Source organism: Camarhynchus parvulus, chromosome 7 (genome assembly GCF_901933205.1).
Source record: "Camarhynchus parvulus chromosome 7, STF_HiC, whole genome shotgun sequence".
In the NCBI taxonomy this organism is placed as follows: domain Eukaryota; kingdom Metazoa; phylum Chordata; class Aves; order Passeriformes; family Thraupidae; genus Camarhynchus; species Camarhynchus parvulus.
Window position 1 is genome coordinate 5,198,270 of NC_044577.1, and position 21,992 is coordinate 5,220,261.

General features: G+C 43.4%; 1 protein-coding gene across 1 annotated transcript in view; it reads right to left on the minus strand.

The window, feature by feature from the left end:
* Positions 1 to 4,754: 4,754 nt before the first annotated feature.
* The window catches only part of DIP2A (disco interacting protein 2 homolog A), a 79,933-nt gene continuing 62,695 nt past the window's right edge, over positions 4,755 to 21,992 (minus strand). The window contains exons 20-38 of the mRNA XM_030951892.1: positions 21,703 to 21,783; positions 21,377 to 21,504; positions 20,176 to 20,290; positions 18,833 to 19,034; positions 18,547 to 18,656; positions 18,343 to 18,423; positions 17,170 to 17,293; positions 16,786 to 16,907; positions 16,365 to 16,476; positions 16,038 to 16,147; positions 15,803 to 15,933; positions 15,123 to 15,291; positions 13,735 to 13,905; positions 11,159 to 11,220; positions 10,483 to 10,540; positions 9,697 to 9,771; positions 8,930 to 9,104; positions 7,079 to 7,202; positions 4,755 to 6,752 (exon numbers count right to left, since the gene is read on the minus strand). Coding sequence (XP_030807752.1) covers positions 6,500 to 6,752; positions 7,079 to 7,202; positions 8,930 to 9,104; positions 9,697 to 9,771; positions 10,483 to 10,540; positions 11,159 to 11,220; positions 13,735 to 13,905; positions 15,123 to 15,291; positions 15,803 to 15,933; positions 16,038 to 16,147; positions 16,365 to 16,476; positions 16,786 to 16,907; positions 17,170 to 17,293; positions 18,343 to 18,423; positions 18,547 to 18,656; positions 18,833 to 19,034; positions 20,176 to 20,290; positions 21,377 to 21,504; positions 21,703 to 21,783 — 2,403 coding nt within the window. The 3' untranslated portion in view covers positions 4,755 to 6,499. The remainder of the gene's footprint in view (positions 6,753 to 7,078; positions 7,203 to 8,929; positions 9,105 to 9,696; positions 9,772 to 10,482; positions 10,541 to 11,158; positions 11,221 to 13,734; positions 13,906 to 15,122; positions 15,292 to 15,802; positions 15,934 to 16,037; positions 16,148 to 16,364; positions 16,477 to 16,785; positions 16,908 to 17,169; positions 17,294 to 18,342; positions 18,424 to 18,546; positions 18,657 to 18,832; positions 19,035 to 20,175; positions 20,291 to 21,376; positions 21,505 to 21,702; positions 21,784 to 21,992) is intronic.

The window sequence follows — 21,992 nt, forward strand, 5'->3', positions numbered from 1 at the left end:
TTGGGAACACACCTGGGAGTAATGCTGGTGCAGCACATCATTTTGTCTAGATAAAAGTTAAACCAGACACCCTACCTCCCATAAGCCGCATTGCAAGAGGGACAGGAAGAGTTCTTTTTGGGATTTTTTTCCCAGCCTTTCCAAACTGCTGCAGCTGTTAGAAGTGACATGAATTTTAAAAAATTTAATTATTTGTTTTAATAAATTTTGTTTTAATTAATCAGAACCAGTATATTAATTATAAGCATGTTAGTCTTGTATCATTTAAAGCCAGCATTTAGCAAAGTTGTCTAAAGTTACTTTTATGGAAACACAGCTTGGGAAAATTTCTGACACATTAAGTTTGGATAAACTAAATCTGATATGTTTCAGTGAACAAGGCCTGGGAGATAAAGATGCATTGTTGAAGCTGGACATCTGGAATGCAGAATTTAGGGACTACAAGGACATTTTGCAGAGACCAGAAGAGACTAACAAAGACTCTGTCTGTGTGTTGAACAGTCTCTACTGGAGAAAACAGATACTAAAGCCCCTAAAAATATGGACTGATTAGCATGAACAGCGAGGAATCAATAACCAATAGACCACAGTATACTAAGAAATGAAACATAATTATGCAATTTAGAAGCAATGAACATAAATTTGTTTGCTAAAAATGTAGAAATAGGTGAAAAAGTTTTGTATCCGTGCCTGTGTAGAGGCTGGAATTTTGTCAGCCATTTACAAACCCTGGCCAGGAATAAAGAACTGCCTCACTCTCCAGCACTACAAAGACACTATTAGAGGACATGAAGAACACATTTTTGTCCTTGCACATTTTTCTGTGCAAGACATCTATCCAGATCTTCAGTCCTTGTGAGGCTGCAATGTGCATGGTGGTACTTCGAACTGAAAAGGACTGTGCAGAGAGCACTGTGCTCGACCAGCTTCTTGAAGGTTTTAAAAGAAAAGGGGCTTCCCCTTGAATGTGGCACAAATACAAGTTTCCAGAAATTTAGACAGCATTTCACAAGTTTCAGGGGCAAATTCAGGGCAAGCTTGTTGTCCTGGCACAGCTCTCTGAGCTGGGTGCAGCGTTCTGGCTGTGAAAGGAGCGTGGCTGCCACTGGCCTGACAGCTGAATTCCCAGTCCTAAGCTGGGAGTCTTAAGGGTGAAGTTAAACAAGAACTACTTGCGCTGCTACCTGTTCCTCTTCCAGCCCCTCTGTGGAAACACCTGTGCCTACCTTGAGGCTCTGAGATCCAGAGAACACAATGGTAGAGGAAGCAGAGAAGGGAAGGACAGAGAGCACCGGTGAGTTTGATGTGGTTTACGTGCAGCAAGGGGAAGGTGCAGCCCTGCACTGGCTTTTACTTCTAAAGCCTTTTTCTATGAGAGCAACTGCTGGACTTTGCAATGAAGATGTGAGTGTGAAAAAAGTGATGCCAGGTCTGTCTGGGAAAGGAGACAGAGAGCATTGTGTGCAGTTTAAATGCTGTTAATAAGAGAAGGAGGTACTTTGAGAACCTCTTCTGTCTTGACACTTCCATCTGCGTGACCTCTAGCTGCTTGGACACGGTGACATTGAAAGTATGTGAAAGTGATTGTGCTGTGAATATCAGGTTGCACAGGAAAGAGGGTAGGTTGGCAATTGCCTTCTGTCCCGGCACATCTGTTAGTCAGAGCTGCAGCTGGAAATGCTTCGCTGTAATGATGGACTCTGACACTTAGAGAGAACGTGCTGGTGCTACATATACAGTTTAGGAGGAAAATGTGAATCACTAGTGTGTTTTGTCCAGCTTCCAGACTGCAAAGGGACTATAAAGGCCAGCAGTGGCTTTCTGTTGTAGGACTTTTTCTTTGCTAGCAGCTGCTGGATATTTTGAAGGGGTTTGGGGTCTCCGAGAGTTAAGAGTGCAAGATGGTACATAGATCTTGAGGGAAAGTGCATATCTCCAGGGAGCTGGATGCAGTTCAGTGGGTGTGAGTTAGATGTTGAGCAGCTGGCGGCACAGAAAAGGTTCTAAAAGGAAGAGGCTGTGCTGCAATTGCCTTTTATTTTGAAGCTTATAAACTGTGCAGCCAACACAACCACACGATAGCGCTGTCGACTCACAAAACAAGGACACGCACCGAGCTTGAAACCACCCCCAGGACAGACCCAAGTCAGAAATGTCCCTGCTCTCAAATCACCTCTGTCAGGACAAAAAGGTTTGGCTGATCTTCCCCTTCCAAGTACAAACTCTACCTTGCAGCACGTTCAAATGGCAACTCCTCTGCCCTAACAAACCTTTTCACTCTCAGAGAGTCCAGTATCAAACTTGAAAACATCTGCCAAAAACAGGGCTCACTAAGTATCAGTGGAGAAAGCTCTTTGCTGCCTACAATTTCAACTGCACCTATCAAACTCCAAACACACCCCCTGCTATAGCCACTCGCCATCTCAGCTCTAGGTACCATCCTAAGCCTTCAGTCTCACAGTCACGATCCAAATGGAATGGCACCAGGGACTGCTCACATGCTAAAGCTACAAGACAAAAACTCAACAGCTGGGCACCTGCATTTCTACTGACAGCTCAACAGCTCTAACCCAGAGAACTTGGGAAAAGCTTTCAAATTCACTGAGACTACCCAAAGTGCCCATCCAAAGTTGCATTCTTTGCCAAAGAGAGGAACTAGAAGCCCATCTCAAAAGAAATGGCATGCCCTCCTCCAAAATCCAAAACATCCAGGGCTTGATCCTATACAAAGGTGTCAGAACACTGTTACAGGACATTACCTGCGCGGGGCACTAGATACGCTGCACACTAACACTCAGTGTAGCTGCTTACCTGGTCCAAAAGAAGTGTGCTGCCAGAATTTCAAGAAGGCTGCCTCTGAGAAGTGGAAACCACATGCCAAATTGAATCTTTCAGGAGGGAGACTGCCCTTCAAAGATGGATACTGACTCCATGATTGTACAAATTGAGTCAGTACCAAACCAAACCAAATATGCCAGGGTAGAAAGCTGCTGGCACCCTGGAGCTGCATGACACAGCTTCTTACCTGCACCTCCAACACTGGGGCTAAGTTCTTTCCTTCCCATGAGAAAGCATTGCCATTCCCATTCAGGAAGTCACCAAGCAGAAGTTGCATACCACGTCCAGCACTGACCGTGTCCAACAATGGCTCCTACACAGAAATGTCTTGCTGGACTGCACTATGCCCTTAGCTTCTCACTGCTGTGCAGCCCTGTGTTCTGCCTCTCTTGTCATCTCAATCTAACTGGAAACACTTTCAGCAAAGCAGCACAATCTGTGTGAAAAGAAGACATGAAGCGCATGTTTTTATCCTGGCACATTTTTGTGTGAGACTTCTATTGGGATCTTTAATCCTTATGAAGCTGTAATGTACACAGGGGTCCTTTGAGCTGAAGGACTGTGCAGAATTGATCCCTGTGGTCTCAGTGCCTACTGACACCTTCTATGCTGGTTATTTCAAGCTGCTGGACATGCTGGTGCCACTGATGACACACAGGGTGTGCACGAGTGTTGGGGGCTTCCTGCCCCTGCTGGGTATGAGCCCCATCCTCCTCCCTGAGGGGCACAGGTGCTGACAGTGCTGGGTGCCAGACTGTGCATCCATCCCCCCCAATAACCTCCTGGCTATCCTATCCCATCTGGCACAGTGGGGACTGCACCAACCTTCCTGTGGCTGGCCCTGAGCCCCCCTTACAGCCCCAGCTATGCTGGGCAAGGTGAGGGGTCACCTGGGCAGCTAGTGAGTAAGGGTGGCCCTTGGCTTTACTGCTGTACAACGGGCTCTTCCCATTGCCCTGCCTGCTCCCTGAGCCTGCCTCTGCTTCCCTGCTCCCTGTGCTGGGGGAGTCTCAGCAGCTGGCAGGGGCACTGCTGTCTCCTGTGTGTGTATCCCCAGCAAAGTGTACTGTCCTTGCTTTGGCCATGCCATGCTACCCTATTTCACTCCATCTCATCCCATCCCAACTCCCCTGGCTGGCAGGGACATGTTCACATCCTGACCTGTTGTTTTCCAGGGCACCCTTGGTTGTTCAGGGAGTCCTATGAATATGGCCCTTGCCCTCCCCAACCCTTCTCACACCCAACACCCCCTCTCATTCTCATCTTTCCTTCCCAAGGGACACAGGGGCCCATGGGATTCCTGGCCTGAAGGGGGACAGCCTGCAGAGAGAACATTCTTTACCCTGACAGCTCTGGAGAATTCAGCAGCACAGCCTGATGAAGTTGCTGGAGGGCATCATCCCAGTGCTGCTGTTTCTGCTTTTCCTTTTCAGCTAGTGCTTCCTCCCTGGCAGTCATCAGCCTGGATCCGTTACCAGGCCTTTCTGTCCAGCTGGTGCCTTCTGCAATGTCTCCCAGGGGATAAACTGCAGTGGATGTCTGGCTGCAAACCAAGCAGAAGGTGTGCCTGCAGCTGGAGCTCAGAGGCCTGGAAAGGCTCAGCCATGCAAGGAGCAGCTGCTTAGCTGCAGCATGGCAGTGACATCCTGCCAGCCCTGCCCTGCCAGCCCCATGGCAGAGGTGTCATACCTGACACAGTGATGACAGCAGTGCAGCTTGGCAGAGGCTCAAAACACAGAAAATTCAGGAGCATCCGGGCTTTACAACTGCTTTACCTGCAAAGCAATTGCAGTGAGGTTTTGCATAAAAAGCTCTTAATGCATAAAACTGTCTGCAATATGAGTGAGAACAATATGAGTGCCAAACCAAGGTTTTGACCTAGCAGCTTAAGTTTCAACATTCATCAAGTCAGATTGGCAAGAGCTGTTCTGAAATGTTTAATAAGCTTTTTGTTTTAAGATTTACTTTACAAGGCAACTTGTATCACTTTCATCAGTATCTCAATACAAAAGTCTTACAATGCTTTGTTTGCTAAAAAACTACAACATGGAACTGGGGGTTAGGGAGTTGTCTCCTTTTGCCAGCTGTTTTGGGAGGAGGGCTGTCCCACAGCCTGCTGCTGGAGGCTGCTGGACTCAAACAATAAGTTACACAAGTTCTGTACATAATTACAGTCAGAGTATGCAGCTGTATTATACACCACAGGTAAACACCACCAGGGCCCATAACTACTATAAAGGAGAGCTTTTTCTTGAAGATTTCAGAGTTTATTTGACCATGGATAAATCTAATCTATCAGGGGACTGACATCCATCTTTCTTAGGCACTGGTCCAGGCAGAATTGCCTTGCAGAGAAAACTGGCTCATTTGCAAACTTGTGCATTATTAAAAAAAAATTATGTAGCTCTCAAGTCTTTAACAAATTTATAAAAATAATTATTTGCTAGTCTTGTGCCTACCTTCAAACACAGAATTACTTGAATAGCTTCATATTCTCTTTCTGCATTAGGTTCACTGCAGTATTAGAGCAGGCAGAAACTTCAAAACCTTAATTAGTCCAACTGTGACCCAACCAACTGGATATTTTAGCCTGAACAAAAGAGTTTAAATACAACTCCAAACAAAACAAAGTTTGTACCACAACAGCTCAAGCTAACTAACACTGAATGGGTTTTCCATGGTGGGGAAAAAAAAAAGTTACTATTTCAAGTTTTAGCACAGAATATTCAGGGAAAACATTTTGAAAGCCCATGCTTTGTAAACATTTATACAAATCATTCAGAGTGGCTTTGGAATGGATTTTCAAATCCTTGGCATTGTGCAGGGCAGGAATTAACAGCTCACACTATGAAAACAAGCAACTTTGACATGGAGTTAGAAGAGCAAGAGCACTGAAGGCTCCTGCATCAAGTACTTAAAATTGAGTATTACTTTGTATTTTATTATAAAGTTTATAGCATTACAGAGTCCAGCATGGCACCATAAGTAACTTTGTTACAGCATTTGTTTTTGCTTGGTACAAAAAAGCTGATCAGCAGCATAACTGTTACACTGAATCCAGGACTGGAAGGGGTTGGCTTCTTCTGAATAGGGATGAGTCAGTGTTTTAAAATAAAAAGGCTGCATTTTTAAATCTCAAATATGTGCAAAATGCCTTTCAGTAGAGAACGTGGCAGAGGTGTGTGCAGTGTTGAAGGATATGCCCCAACCCCAATACTGCCCATATACTGCAGTCACGTGGAGGGTGAACTCTGGATGGTTACCCACGACTTTGGGTGCCGTTTCCAGGAGTCCTCCTCACAGCTGGTGCTCTCTCCCCACCCCACTCTGTGTCCTTTTATGCAGTGCATCAAGTACTGACATTCATAATTATTCTCTCCCCTCTGCCCCCTCCCCCTAAAATAAAATTGGTCCATGATAGTTCTAATAAGCTTCCTTCAGGAATTCCAGTAAACTCTCCATCCTAAGACAGCTGTGACTGTTACAATGGGTTTATGAAAGCAAATGCAATCTGGGAGATGAAGGGCTGCATGTAAAGAGAAGTATCTCCATTTTCCTAGGGTCTTCAACAGCTTGTAAAAACAAGAGCATGGATTCCAATGTTATTATGAGGAAAGCCCCTTGGATTTTGGTGCTTTAGCCTTGATGTTATTTGCTGTTTTCACATGTTGTAGGCAACATAAATAGGATCCAACTGATCAGCTAAAAATCCGTCTCTCAAGTGCATCCGTTGTTTCTCGCCGCGGGAGTTGATGGGAATGACCCCGGGATCCACGATGACCACGACACCAACAATGAGATAATGCTCTTCCAGGACCACGTTGGTCACCAGTGCCACCAGGTCCAGTGCTTCCTGCTCTGAGCCTTCCAGCTCCACCACCACCACCAGCAGGTTTGTCCACGTAAACACAGCACTGTCGGCATGACACACGTGTTAATGGGGAGGAAAAAACTCCTAGACAAGTCACTAAAAGAGATTATTAAAATAAAGACAAGGCTTCCCAAAGCTTACAACTAAACCTGAATGCTTTGAGGCTGGAGAGGACCTACAGCCCAGTTATATCCATAACTCATGAGGGCCAAATGGGAATAATACATGTGAGAAGACATCATCCATGAAATCCCTGAGATGTGTTTACCACACCCACAGGTGTACATTCTGACACTGCCAAGGAACTTATAAGTTGTTCTGCTTTAGAAGAAATAAAATGATAGAGAAGAATAATGCAGTGGTTCTTACCATTCTGCAATGCTCTTATGTGCCCTGATGACAGAGGTTTCTATGTCGATGGGGTGGTACCTCATTCCTCTGAGCTCCAGTGTTTCATCCAAAGAGCCCACCACATACAAGGCATCGTGCCTCTCTGCAATACAGCACACACATTTCAACATCATCACAGCTACAGGACAAACACAGTCACTTGTAGGTGCTTATTCCTGATGTTCTAACATGTTCCCAGTGCTTCCGAGGGGAAAGAGTCTATAATGCAAGCTCTAGCATTTGAGAGAATTAAGAGCTCATGTAGTACTTCTGCCTATGACTCCAAGCAACTAAAATCACAATGAAAAGCATTTCTGGGTCATCCAGTTCTGTCCTTTCTCTCATGTAATGTAACCTCTGTTCATAAACCCAAGCAAAATCCACCACTAAAACATCTTTTTGTTCCACTATTCTTACCAGAGAAATTTTCTTCTTTGATCAACACAACCACTTTTCCAATTCCCAAATTTAACTTCTTTTTTTAACAGCTTATATCCACTTGTCCTCATGCCAGTGAAATTCTACTCAGCTTCTTAACGTCCCACAGTTTACAAAGTAAGAACAACTCTGTCCTCTCCCCAGCCTCAGCTTCGCTAGGTTAAATAAGCAAAGCTCTCCTAGACCCTCCCTGAAGACCCTACCCTACTCTCAAATTCATCCTTGTAACTCTGCTCAGTTCAATTTTGCCTTTCCTTAGTTAACTATTTTATAGTCTTGCTCAGTTGTGTTACTGGAGGTGAAAATCATGCTGGGAAGTTGTATTTCATGTATACTGTAAATTCACTGCCCAAAGCCTGTTAAAAACTAAAGGACAACTGACATTGTTCCATGGTGATAAAAATCTCTGTGAAATGTGATTTTTCAGAAAGCTACAAGGCACCACAACTTGCTATTGGGATTCAGTGGCAGCAGTCAGGACACTGACACCATTCATGTAGACACCATTCATTTAAGTCCAATCACAGAAAACCAGCAATATACAATTGTTACTAAGTTACAAACATCCAAACTCCTTTCCTTAGAATGTTCAGAGACTTATTTCTTTACATCTATAATAATCAAGAGCCGTATCTGCTTTGTATTTTGTATCCAAACAGAGCAGATGGAAGATAAACTCTTCCCAAATTCAGACATTTTGGCTTAGATTAAAAACACCCAAGATTAATAATTTATTTTATATACTGGAAAGTTTCCTGTAGGGGGATAGAATATAAGAAAGTAAAGATAGTGTAAAAAGTAATCTTATCCCTAAGGAGTTGCAGCTGGGCCAATTATCAAAGATTAGCAACAGGCCTGACTTTAACAGGGCACAGATGAGAAGAAGAGTGCTATAAAAAAGTGGGGTGACTGGTTGAGAAGGGAACTGGAGTCAGTTGGCTACTTTGTGAGGAAGAAAGACTCAGTGCTCTGAGAGCTGCCCATGAGAAACACCAAGAAGGTATGGAACCTTTGTGATAAGGAGACAGCAGTATGGAACCCCTGTGATAAGATGACAACATTCTCCTCTAGACCTTTAACTTCTGAAAGACTGCAAAATCACCCGTGTCTGTGCACCTCCTGAAGCTGCTGAATGATAGAACACCTCCCCCTTAATTCAGGAGTCTTCTGTGAGGGAAGTCAACGTAAACTTGCTGGGAAGCCCAATCTTTGCTGGCTCAGCCCCCTCCAGGAACCTCACTGCCGTGCTCCGGCAGGTGAGGTGAGAATATCTCCTCCTGAATTCGGGAGTGTTCTGTGATGGAAGTCAGCACAACCGAGCTGGGCAGCCCAGTCTGTGCTGCTCAGCCCCCAGGAGCTGAGCCCGTGCCCCGCAGCGAGGTGTGTCCGTACCCCCGCTGGCGTCGGTGAGCTCGGTCCGGCGCAGGAAGCCCAGGTAGCCGGTGCGAGCCCACAGGGTCTGCGTGTCCCCAAAGCTCAGGCGCGCAGTGAAGTGATCGGCGTGCAGCGCTTCCTCTCCATACACCGTGTAGTAACCAGTGGCATTGTGCGGGCTGCTCACCCATATCTGGGGGACAAACCAAATCCAACTGCAATGAACACAGGTTATTGTGCCAGGCACGGAGAGCATCGCTAATTCATTTAAAAGATCTGTTTCACTGACCATTTTGACCACTCCAAAATGCCAGTGTTATTATATAAAGCATTATCTATATTCTGTATAAAATATATATATAATATATATTTATTATTATATAAAGCATTAACTTCTGACCAGAGAAAAGGAGTTTCATGTAATTGGGAGATGGTAAGGGCCATAAAAAACTGAACCAGGCATTTGGCTTACTGGAAAGGAACACCTACTAACCTATTAGCTGGGCATCTTATTACACAATAAAAGATGCCTATAAAAACAAAGGTCAAACCAAGCAGCAAATTACCTACTGCTGCTGCCCACTAATGGGAGTACCTCCCCAGCTGTTCTAGCTGCTGGGCGGACACAGATTGTGCACCCACATGTGCAGGAATGCACACAGTGCCAGCTCTCTGTGGGGCTCATTCACACCCCACTCAGGGGAAGGAAGGCATTTATCTAACAGGAGGTATCCATGTATCACATCACTGCCCACAAACACAGTACAGCAGTACCAAAGCTTTACCTCTCCTAAATGGGAGTCTCCCAGAGGTCCCTTGGTTTCTGTGTGTGCTATGATGACCTTGACTCCCGGAAGAATCTCGAATAAGAAGCAAACAGAAGTTAAGAAAATGAAAAGAAATTCATCAAAAGAAATGTTAATCAGAAGTCAACAGTCTGTGCTTCCCTTTCTACTCCTTTCTGCACTACACACACCATATCTCTTCCTACTACAGCCGTTTAACTTGTTAAATAATTCTAACTCTGAGCAGCCGTTTTGCAGCTTCAGTGTTGGTTTCACACTTAGAAAATGCCTTCCACATGAAGGTCTCAGATTTGTTTTGGTGGTAGCAATTTGCCCTATTGCTTCATGTCATGCACCTGGCTTCACTTAACTACTCACTCACAACCTGTTCTCCTGGACACATTCTGATGAGCCAATGTCATCCCACATACTCTTTAATGAGATCCAGGTGATGCAGCTCCCCACCCAGGCGAGGGCCATGAGGACATAATGAGTGTCATAATGGCTTTACACTGAAACAGGAGGTTCAGAGTAGATGTTGGGATGAATTCTCACCACCTGTGAGGGTGGTGAGGCCCTGGCTGGTAAAGGTTGTCCAGAGAAGGCTGTGGCTACCTCACCCCTGGAAGTGTCCAAGGCCAGGTTGGACGGGGCTTGGAGCAACCTGGTCTAGTGGAAGGTGTCCCCCAAGCATGGCAGACAGGGACTGTAATGAGATGAGCTTTGAAGTCCTTTCCAACCCAAACCACTCCTTGATTCTGTGAGGAGGAAGGATGACACTCTCACCTTGCCAGACTCCATAAGTGGCAGACTGTGTGGAGAACCTCTCTCTACCAAACGCACCCTGAGAAAATAAGAGGAATGAATACATTTGTACAAGGCTTTAAGAGCTGTTGGTGATTAGGAATTTTTTCTTCTTTTTTTTTTTTCCCCTTTTTCTCTCAGGGAATTTTCTTCCATCTGCTGCCTAAGAGATGATAATGACTGTATTTAAGAGAGACAAAAGATGCAGCCAAGGAGGGGAGGGAAAGGTGCAACTGGCTGCACTCTTGTAGCTGGGGGGTATCTCTTGGGAGACAGCCCTGCTGTCTTCTGCTGCTGCTTTGGGCTCTTCCATTACACTTCAGCCCAGCATCCTGTGCCCACCAGTACCCCCCGTGGTTCCTGTTAGAGCTGCAGAGTTTCTGCTATGTTCTGTTTGCCATTCAGGGAAGGTTGAGGAACAGAGTTGTTTTGGTTTGAAGAAATTAAAAAAAAATACTACAGGAGATTCTAACTGTGCTATTTCCACTACCTAAAGGATTGTTAGGGAGCAGGTTTCTTGGAATTGCACAGCACAAGGATATAATATGGGAGGGAGTCAGCTGGCTGCTGCCAAGGATAATTCAACAGAGCAATGCAATGAGGCTGAAGTTTGTTCTCCACAGCCACTGAAGAGTTAATGCTGTAACACAGACTGTACCTGTCGTGTCGAAGTGCTCTCATATCTACATAGACTGTTGTTGGATCTGGTCCTGCTGTTCCCTAAGAATAAGGAGGAAGAAACAAATTCATCAGAAGCCACAACACCCTGCTTACATTCTCACAGCCACATAAATTCACATATTTCCTCTCTCTTTTTTACAGACACTTAGAAAGAACTTCCCTAATGTCCAGGAAATAAACTAGCCCCCCATTCTACAGTGACTACTGTAGAGCCTTTGCTTTTTATGGAATCAGTCAATGAATGCACAGGTGAAGTATGCAGTACAGGTAAGTCTAAGTTTGCCCAATTTTAGATTTAAAATTCAGCTTTTAGGATTTTATTTGAGTAAGCACCTGCTCTATAACCCACACAGGCAGTGCAAAAGGATGCAGGCACAAACCTGTGTGGGCCTAGTCCCTAACACTGCAGAAGCAGATGGACTTTAGGACGTGACAAGCACACATGCATCACTATACCTGTTCAGCCAGCTTGCCCAGCCTGTTTGGCTGACAGCAGGACCACAAACAGAAGTAACAGAGGCCATCAAAGTGTGGGAAACAGAGAGAAAGGGGAAAAAAAGAAAATACAAACAAAGAGGCACTGGAAACATAAGATACACACAGTAAGACAGAAAACAAAACTTACACTGTTTTAGAATGAAAAGAAAATTTCCATTTCAGATTATTGAAGAGCTTGGCACTATTAGGTAGTTCTTTTGGAAACATGCAAATCTCAGATCATGTAACAAAAGAAGGCTACAGCAACTCATACAACTGCTTTATAATAAATCCCTTCTCCCTCTGTTAGACTCTTTGCAGCTTCAGAAACACCTCAGTGAACCAGTTTAGCAGGGCTGGAAGACATGTATTTAGCCTGCTAATTTGTATCAGAAGTTTGGTCATTCATTTAAATCCAATTTAAAAAGTCTAATGGAGGAATGGGGGAAGAATGGAGAAAAAGGGGTAGAAAATCCTCCCACTAAAAAGGGTCTCAAGAATGAAAAACAGAGATGAAAAAGGCATAAAATGAATGGGAAGTTTTACTGCCCAGCAGTCCTGTAGTCCTCACCAGTTTTTTTTGGAGGAATTTTCATGTTGCCATTCAGTATTTTGCAGAAAAACTGCTTCTCACTCCTTTATCCCAAACTGGCTTTTGAAATTTTTATTCACACAGGCAATTTGGAAAGCTAGTCTTTCATAGTTGGCAGCTTTATTCAATGTTAAAATCTTAATTTGCTGTCATCTTGATTTCATGTGTATCCTTCCTGTTTTTCCACCTACTGATTTATAAAATCACTCTGACATTTCTTTAGAACCATTTAGAGTTTGGTCTTGTTAAAAATCCTTTCTTCTTTGATTGTGAAAGAAACTATAGAAACTAAGGAAACAATTGTGAATGGCAACACATTGAAGTAACTCATGTCCCAGAATATCTCTCTTGTAGGAAAACCAGAACACTAATATATTCTGAGAGATAAAAAGGCTTTTCTTCATCTAGTGGGCACCAGGAAAAAAAAAGAAAAGGAAAACAAAAATTTTGCAGAAATACAGTAACAATTTTCATAGAATCCTATTTTATTAAGTGTAATCCATACCAATAAAACTGGAAATTAAATTTACAATTCCACACCCTTAATCATGTGCCCCCTAAGATATCCCCCCATGTACAAAGCTACATACAGCCTCATCTCAAACCTGAGCACTTTATTTACTAACTCAAGCATCCTCCAAACTCCAAGGTGCTTTTCCCACTTTCTAGTCCATGCTAACTTAATAGCTGATTTCTCAGGTAAATTTTGGAATCTATATATATATATATTATTATGTATGTATGTTTTTTTTAATCTCCTGACTGGAAAACAAATACCTCATTAAGAAAAGTTAGATTTCATCTGATTAAATTACACACTAAAGATTATTATCAGCTGAATACTGAACTATCAAAGGTGGTTCTGGCCCACAGAATGTCATTATCTCCAGACTGTGAAGCATGGCTGAGTACTTTATGGGCATATCCTCCCTCTCAAAGCCTCCAATTTCACAGCTTAAAAGTAAAAAAACCCAAAAACAGTCCAGCTCTCACACAAGGTGAGACAAAAACACTTGCATCTGGCTAATACTCACTTGAGATCTTTAAAAATTAAAAAAAACCCTGCCAACTGTGTTAATTTTCCTGAGTCTTATTTGTGAAATTCTGTCTTCCATTTAATTCCACATTATACAAAACAAGACAAAATCTGAATCACACAAAAGCTGAAACAGCATTGCTTGTAACATGCAATATTTATGTACAGGAAGCTGTTTATTTAATGCATAGTAGGAAGGAAACAAGTTGCTTAGTACTGACCCTCTGGATTAGAAAAGCAAATCAATTGGTCAATTAGTACAGAAAAGTGAAATTATCATAATCAACATCATATTAAACATCTTATTAAAAAGCTTAATTTAACTGGGTGATGAAGCAAGCAAGCAATGGAGCTCTAGTTCATTACAAAAAGGAATGTATTCACCTGAAGATGATTTTCTCCCAAGTCCCCAGAGATTCTGTGTAAGGAAGAAGCAGTTTAACCTCACCTGTAAGCAAATTGCTACGTTGACCCTGCAGCCAAAGGTGGTGCTCACTGCACGAGCAGACAGGCCCAGGTCTTTGAAGAGCTTGGAGAAAGACTGGGTGAGGGTGATCCTGGGTCTCTCCTCGGCCACCACCATGCAGGTGCGCACACAGGACAGGTTCACCCCCTTCATCTGGGAGGGTGGGACACAACAAACACTGTGACTGCAAAGGCAGCAATTCTAGAGAGAAACTGGGTTATTTGTGCAACAGAATGGCTTTAAGAGCACTAGAGTAAGACATGAACTGTTTTAACACTACAGGCATGGTGTAGCTGCAACACAGTCACTCAGCATTCTGAGCTGAAAACCCTCAAAATGTCACTTTGCCACAGGGCTGGGGTGGCCAGGGACCTGCTGGCTCTCAGCACCGTGCAGTTCAGGTGTCCCAGACATCACCAGCTCCTCTCAATGTGAATGTGAACCTGGAGCAACTGGCTGTGGGCCAGGATTTCCTTTGGTGAGGAAATTCCAGAAAATTCCTTGTTCCTGTGGAACAAGATTTTTTTTTGTCTTTATTGACAGCACACAATACAATAACTTTTTTGTGAGGGAGCTGCCACACATTCCCAATAGAAGTCCGGGGCAGCTGAGTTACTACAGCTGTGGGAATGCTCCTTCTTCTTTAAGGAAATTAAATCTAACTTGAGAGATTTCCCTCAAAAATAAATAGACGTAGAGTCTAACTGATGTTAGGAATCAAAGAGTCATATAGCATATTGGGGGGGAAGGAAAGGACTTTAAAGCTCATCTCATTCCAATCCCTCTGCATGGGCAGGGACACCTTCCTCTAGATCAGGCTGCTCCAAGCCCCATCCAACCTGGCCTGGAACACTTCCAGGACAGGGAAGATTATATCCATTTTAGAACTTAACACTTTCAGTATCAAGTGATATCTGAAAGTAAGTGACACGTGGTGAGTTTTGGGAGCCTTTTTCTTTTGGCTGTTTTGAGAGAGGCTTGTGTTTGGTGAGGCTTTGGGATTTTTCCTTCTGTTGGTGTGTGATTTGTCTGGGATTTCTTTTTGTTTGGTGTTGGGGTTTTTTCTTGTCTCAGACACAACCAAGCTGATAGGCTTGCTATGTATTTTGCCCAAAATCTCAAAAACATCCATCAGCACAGAGGTTGCACAAATAACTAAAACTGAAAATACAAGACTTTTTTTCCCCCACCATGGAAGAAACATGGAAGCTGAATCTTCCAGCAGTCTCAAAACTCCCCAAAAATCAAGTCATAATGGAAGGCTCTCACAGGAACACTTAAAACCTCATCTTCTCCAAGCCCAAAGGAAGTCTTTTTGGAAAGATACATGTGTGTTCATGTCAGAATGCGGGAAAATGAAGCCCACTCACCCGGAGAACATCAGTCTGTGTCCCAAGGCCCTTGGTGCATATCTCCATCACAGAGTAGGAGCAGAAGGTGACACGCACTTTGTACTGGCTGACAGCAGACAGCCACAGAGACACATTGCTCTCCAGCTCCAGAGGGGGCACCAGGATGGACTGGTGACCTGAATATATGCTGGGGAGAGGAAGCAAGAGGAACATGAAAATTTAATTCATCAATGTATATGGCATGTTTTAAAAGGCAAAAAAATTGTAGCTTTGTGAGATGTGCTGCATTAGAGAAGGTATCTGGTTCAATCATGTCAAGACTCACTCATTTTAAGAAACATGTAACTGCTTCCTTTAGCAGTATTTCTTACTGCACACTAATCTTGCAGTGAACACCTTAAAGGTCTTGTCAAAACATATGGTTTAATCTCAAAATACTTTAAAAGGATTTACTTAATCCATGTGAAACAGACAGGTAAGTTTTTTTTTTTCTTCCTTGAATTTGGTATGCAATTAATTCCACTTGCAAACCTGAAGTTACTCCAGTAACTAACTGACTTAAATGGATTTTCTTATCACAAAAGGTGTTTCCTGAACTACTGATAAAAAGGTTAATTTGGGTTTCTTTGACAGTTTCTCCCTGGGGTTCTAGAGAGGGTTGAGAACAGGTGAGGAGAGCCAGAGCTCCAGAGCCTTACCTGCACAAGCACCACAGAGCAAAGCCCAAGCCACAGTAGGGGTCCAGGCAGATGGCAATCTGTCGGGATGGGTACAGCTCACACTGCAGCTTTATCGAGCGACATAAGGCACTTGTAGCTGCGTGTGACATCTGCAGGAGGAAAACACAACCTCTCAGGCACCTCAGAAAAAGGGTTTCACAGATTTCTTTATAAACTTAAAGGAATAAAACACGATTATCTCTTGTTACTGTACCTTTACTCCTGCTAATATACCAGTAGTAGACACACTGAAGTCCAAGTATGCCAACATATCTGGAGATGTAGGTCTGAAAACACTAGCCAGCTTCTTTTTAGGCATATCATCTATTTAAAATACATAAGTAGAGGAGAGGACCATATTATTTTGGGAAACAACCACAGGATAAAATATGTGTCTTTACAGCATTATCATCAGATCTTCCCTATAGTTTCTAGACAGCTATTTTAATGCAATGCACAGCACATCCACTCAATCAGGCAGTTATGGTGTAGTAAAATAAACGTATCACTCTTCAAACTATTTCCATTTTGGCTACCCTACCTGTATCCAAAATAGTGGGCCACGTTTTAATATCTACAGCTGCTGCAGCCTCCTTGGACCTGAGCAGTTTCATTATAGCTTGGGTGGTCAATATACATGCAGACTTACTGACCTGCAAAAGGCAAAGCATTAAGACCATTGTTAAAACCAGGGAGTGTATGCTCAGAGTCATGTCATATGCATCCAGATGAGATAACCAGTAAGATGATGAAGAAAGTAATTGGAAACAAAGCAAAATAAATCACAACAATAAAAGACCGTTTTACAAAATTCCTGAAGAATTCATTACTGACTCAGCCACAGCACAGTGAATATTTATTTTCTAGCTTATTTTAACTGACTGTGGCAACGCAATTCATCAGGCTGCATCAACCATTCACCAGTCCCCAAAAGCACAGGGAGAGCAATGTCTCATACCTACCTCTACAATCATTTTGACAGTGGGCAGAGTGGTAGCAAGGTTCTGTGGATGAGGCGGGCGGACAGTGATGGGAACACAGCCAGCGTACAAACAGCCATAGAAAGTTGCTATCAAGTCTACTCCTGGAAAGGATATTTGTGAAATTAAAGCCATTTTTATCAGATCAATAGGCCAAATTCTTTCACAAAAATCAAAATACACACTGATTTGTGTTATTAAGACACAAAGATTTGACACAAGTGTCTGTTCTAATCAGCAGGCTGTTCCACACCCAGCTTAAAATGTTTTGCATTTAAGAGCTAGCAAAAATTACTCCAATCCAATTAATAGACAGAATTCTTTTTCTTGTGCTGTGTGATTGTGGGTTTTGCTATGTTGCTTTACCTGGAGGGTAAACCAGGGCCACGTGGTCACCAACGTTGAGCCGTCCCTTCTCCATCAGCGCCACTGCCACTCTCTCTGCCCTCTTGTGCAGCTGGATGCACGAGGCAGTGCTGGCTACAGTACCCTGCACAGGAGACAAGTGAGAGCAGAAACCTTTACAGGAACAGCAGCAGCTCAGTGACTTGCATATTGACATGAAAAGGGGTAAACCAAAAGGATTTCTCCTGGAGACATGTCAACACACCAACATATAGCATGGTAGCTCATTAGTCCTCAGCTATTTAAGAAAGGTGCTCATCAACAGGCAATTTTACTTTGTGCCCAAGTTTTGTGTTTCTTTTTGCAGAGTCTCCATGTCAAGGGTAAAACTTGCCTGAACAAAATGACCTGGGAAAGGCTGCTTCACAATAGAAAACCTCCCTCAAAATCTTCTTTACTCTGAGACAATTCAACCACTTAAATCAAATTTGACCATAGCAATGTTGAAACAACTTATTTTGCTAAAACACAGTCTCAAAAGAAAAGTTGGAAAGTTTGAACTATGTGCTAAACTCTTTTACCCTTCTGAATGAGACCTACAAATCCTTCACTTCCCAAAGACTGCTGCTGGACTTTCTGGAAGACTCCTGTCTGCAGTACAGCACAGCACAAGGCAGATCCAATTTGTCCCTGGGCTCTTACTGTCACTCTATGTGCCACACTTTTTGAGGGCAGAGCCTAGCCCAAGGCAAAGCATCAGTATCCCCTGCAGGATGTGACAGCGCTCCTGGAAAATTTGACTCCAAAGCTGTCCCAAGGGCTCTCTGCTTAAGCTCTAGATCTTATCAGGAAATTCTCCATTTCTGACTTACAGTTTACCCTTGTGCTCAGGAATGAAGACAGAATCAGGGCTTCCATTAATATGACAAAAGTTGTGTTCTGGCAGGAAATGCATATACTGCAATGTTTTAAGCTAGGCAGAACGCATACTGAAATTCCAGAAGTGGAATAAAACATATGACACAAAATTCCAGAAGTGGAAAAATTTATGCTGCTTACTAACCAGCAATTTTTGTCTGCTTCATTAAAATAATCTGCAGCATTTCAGGAAAAGACTTCTAGAAGGAATTTTCTTAGAATCTAATAATCTTTTGCTTTGGTTTTAATCTCCAAATATGATCTAAAGTAGATTACCTTGGAATTCAACAGAAGGAAAAGTGGATGATCGGGAGTTGTCTGAGCTCGCCACTGAAGAACATCTGCTAAATACAGGAACTGAAAGGGAAGAAAAAGGAGACACTCAGATTCACTCAAAGTACCTCAGGTTTATTTCCTAGTCTCCTCTCATTCTGAATAGGCTAATTCAAATATTTAATAGTGCCACGACCCCAGTGTCACCTTTCTTGCCTGGTCATTGTCCTCCAGCTGGCTAACATCTCTCCCCGAGGCTTGTGCGATCCTCTTGCCAGCTACGAGGTTTCCTACGATCATCGATGCAGGACCAACATCTGCATTTTGAAAAGAGCAGTGCAAATGAGGAAAAACAACCTGGGGAAGGCAGGACCAACATCTGCATTTTGAAAAGAGCAGTGCAAAATGAGGAAAAACAACCTGGGCAACAAGCACCAAGGCAGCCTGCAGGTGCCAGGTCTGGCAGAACCAGCTCATACCCTGCTTTCCTCACCTGGCTGTTTCTGCCGAGGCTTGGGCAGGTTGGTAACACAGGTGTGGGGACACATCAGGACGTTGCAAGGATGCAGAGCGCCCTCCAAAAAGCGCTGCTTCGTCTCTGAAATGTGAATTCCTCCGAGTGGAGCCTTTGGCAAAGTGTTGGCTGGCACCAAGGCAAGGCAGTACACACCTACTTGGTGAATGCTATCAATTGCCTTCACAGAAATTAAACAAAAAACAAACAAACATTCCACATTATCAACTGGGATGTAGCTAGAGCAAGAATTTGAATTCAATTAGTTTATAACATTAAAATTTTTACTTGCACCACAATTTGCAAATAAAGGGTCCAATTCTGCACTCACTGAACTCATAGAAGCTGTGCCATGACTTCAATGGGAGCAGGAGCAGACCCAGGACTTTGCTTGTGCCCTCTATCAAGGGGATGCCACCTGCACATCAGGGATTAGGAAAGTCTCTTAAAAGTGGGCAAAAAGTGCAGAGATTTTCAAAAGCCAAAGTTATATCACAGCAAATTTAGCATGTATGGCACAATCACAAAAGCGCAGTAGAACATAAAACTCACAAAATTTAGGAGGGAAGCATCTTTCCTGCCTAAATCTTAAGTGTCTCTTTTAGCTATGACACTTCTAAAAAGAGAAACAAAAATATTTTCTCCCAATATCAGATATCCTCTCCAAAAAGATAGGAAGTCTGAAATTAGACAGAAACCATTATTACCCAACAGCTTTATTCTTAAGAGCAAACTTCCTTTAAGCTGGTCTCTGGATCCTTCCCTTCAGCTGTCCCCAGGGTCTTCCATAATTGATCTCTCCTTTTTCACTTCCTGAGAACTGATTAATTCTAAAATCTGCAAATGCAGATCTACTACAGTTCCCCTTCCTCCTGTCCTTCATCCCCAAGAAAATACAGTGAAATAATAAAGGGAAAAGGTTTTGAATACTTCTTGTTGCAGATCTAGAATAAGGCTGCTAGTGATAAAAAAGCTTTTGGGGCTGTTCTGATACTTGGCAGCATACTTGTGAATATTTTCAGAGGTAACTCAGAATGAAATCAGAAGAGACATGTAGCATTGACCCAAACAAAACTCATCACCTTTATGCCTTTGAGAATCCTAGTAGAAAGAAGTTAAAAATACATTCTGAGAGAAAATCCTACTTTTTACAAAATCCTCTTAATTCTGAACCCTGAAAAAATTATCTTAGTACAGTTCTCTGTGGTTATACTGATAGGTTTTGCTTATGGGGAAAAAAAAGAAAAAAAGAAAAGCTCTAATATTCTCATTTCATGCATCAGCCTTATTCACCTGTAAAGAGAAAAGGACAGACTGACTACCTGTAGAACCCTGCTCATCCACTGAAAACTATCCTCCTCTGAGGCGTCAGGGCGTTGCTCTGCCACAAGCACTATCCGATCATCATGCAAAACGGGCACAGAAAACACTGCTATCCTAAAACACAAAGGACAGAAGAATGATAGGATGCAACACAGGGTGAACAGAGCATGGCTCATCATCACATGGGAATGGCTGCAACCTCTCATGGCACTGTTTCACACACACAAGCATTATTCATGCCAGATCATCACAAAATCACAGAAAGATTTAGAACACGTGTGGGTTCCTTGCTGTAATTGCCTTCTGCTGGGGTCAGGTGGGTTTGCAGTCACCCATGTAGCACATGTCTGATAGTTCCACACATGCAGGGGCTGTGCAAACCTTGCCTGCAGAACTCCATCATGCACACCAGACTTGTGGCCCCTACACACAAGGTCCCTTCTGGAAGACAACTATGCCAAATTACTGACCACCAGGTGCTTGCACTGAAAAATACTTAACTCCCCTTGGGGAATTACCTTAGTTTTAGGCTTGCCTCTTCCAGGATAAAATATTAATAATGCCTCAGCCTGGGCAGGTCCCAGTCTGAACCCTGAGAGACTCCACTTGCCATTGATCTCCATCTGGACATGGAGCCATGGACCACTGAAGAGCACTCAGGTTGGTGATACAACACCTGGTCTTCTCTCATTCTGAATAAGCTAATTCAAATATTTAATAATGCCAGGACCCCAGTGTCAACTTTCTTGCCTGGTCATTGTCCTCCAGCTGGCTAACCTCTCTCCTCAGAGACCTTTCTGAGGGTCCTTCAGCAGCCTGGTTTGGTCTTTAGAACTGGCTGCACAGTTCCTCCCTCAGCCACCCAAAAAGCTCAGGGGACAGAAGTGTTTTACATCCAGCATATGAGCTTCTTTTGAGAGCCTTAAGAGAAGCTTTGAAATAAGTTTTAAACACACACTTTAAGATCTACCTTTATACTGTGTGAAAGTAATTTAAAACCTATTATGCATGAAGCAGGGTGTCAATATTTACCTTTCAACAACCAAATTCATAACCTAGCGCTAGCTTTCCTACAAAACACACATGAAAAAGTTCACATGCATTGCTCCTGTGTGTGCTGTGTCACTTGGTGACTGTCTGTGGGTTAAAAAAAGAACAACAAAGCCCAACCAGCAGCGTTGAAGTTTTTAATGCACTCACCTTCCCCGATAGACAAACTTCATGGGTTCAACTGCCAATGCAGTGGCCACCACATCATCTGCATTGTGCCTGCGGCCACTAACTGTCATCAAGCCATCCAATTTCCCCACCACAAACACCAGATAGTCCTGAAAAGAAGGAAGGATTAGAAACAGAGCAGAAAAACCCCCTCATACCTGGCAATACATGCCTGAGTCAAGCCAACAATACTCTAGAGACCTTTAGGAGGTCAGTGCCCTGACACAAAGTCCTGCTGAATTCAGGGGCATCACTTTAGAGCTGGGAGTCAGGACAAAGAAGGGCCCTGAGGGTTTGTTCACACTTACAGGATCCACAAAGCCAAGCAATCCTGTCCTTGTGAAGGGCTGGTCTGATACAGGCATGCCAGCTGCCGTCACTGGGATGGCCTGGAAGAACACAGAAGGATTCAGACACTCACTGGACTGACAAGGATTTTCACTCCTTTACTGCCAGAATACATGAAATGAGGTACCACTGCAAGGAAAAATATGGGCAGAAAGATTGAAATGCCTTCAGGTAACTACACATAAGACCACTGTGTTAATTCAGAGCTGAGATAAATTTAAATGCTCACATAGGCACTATACTGGACTGT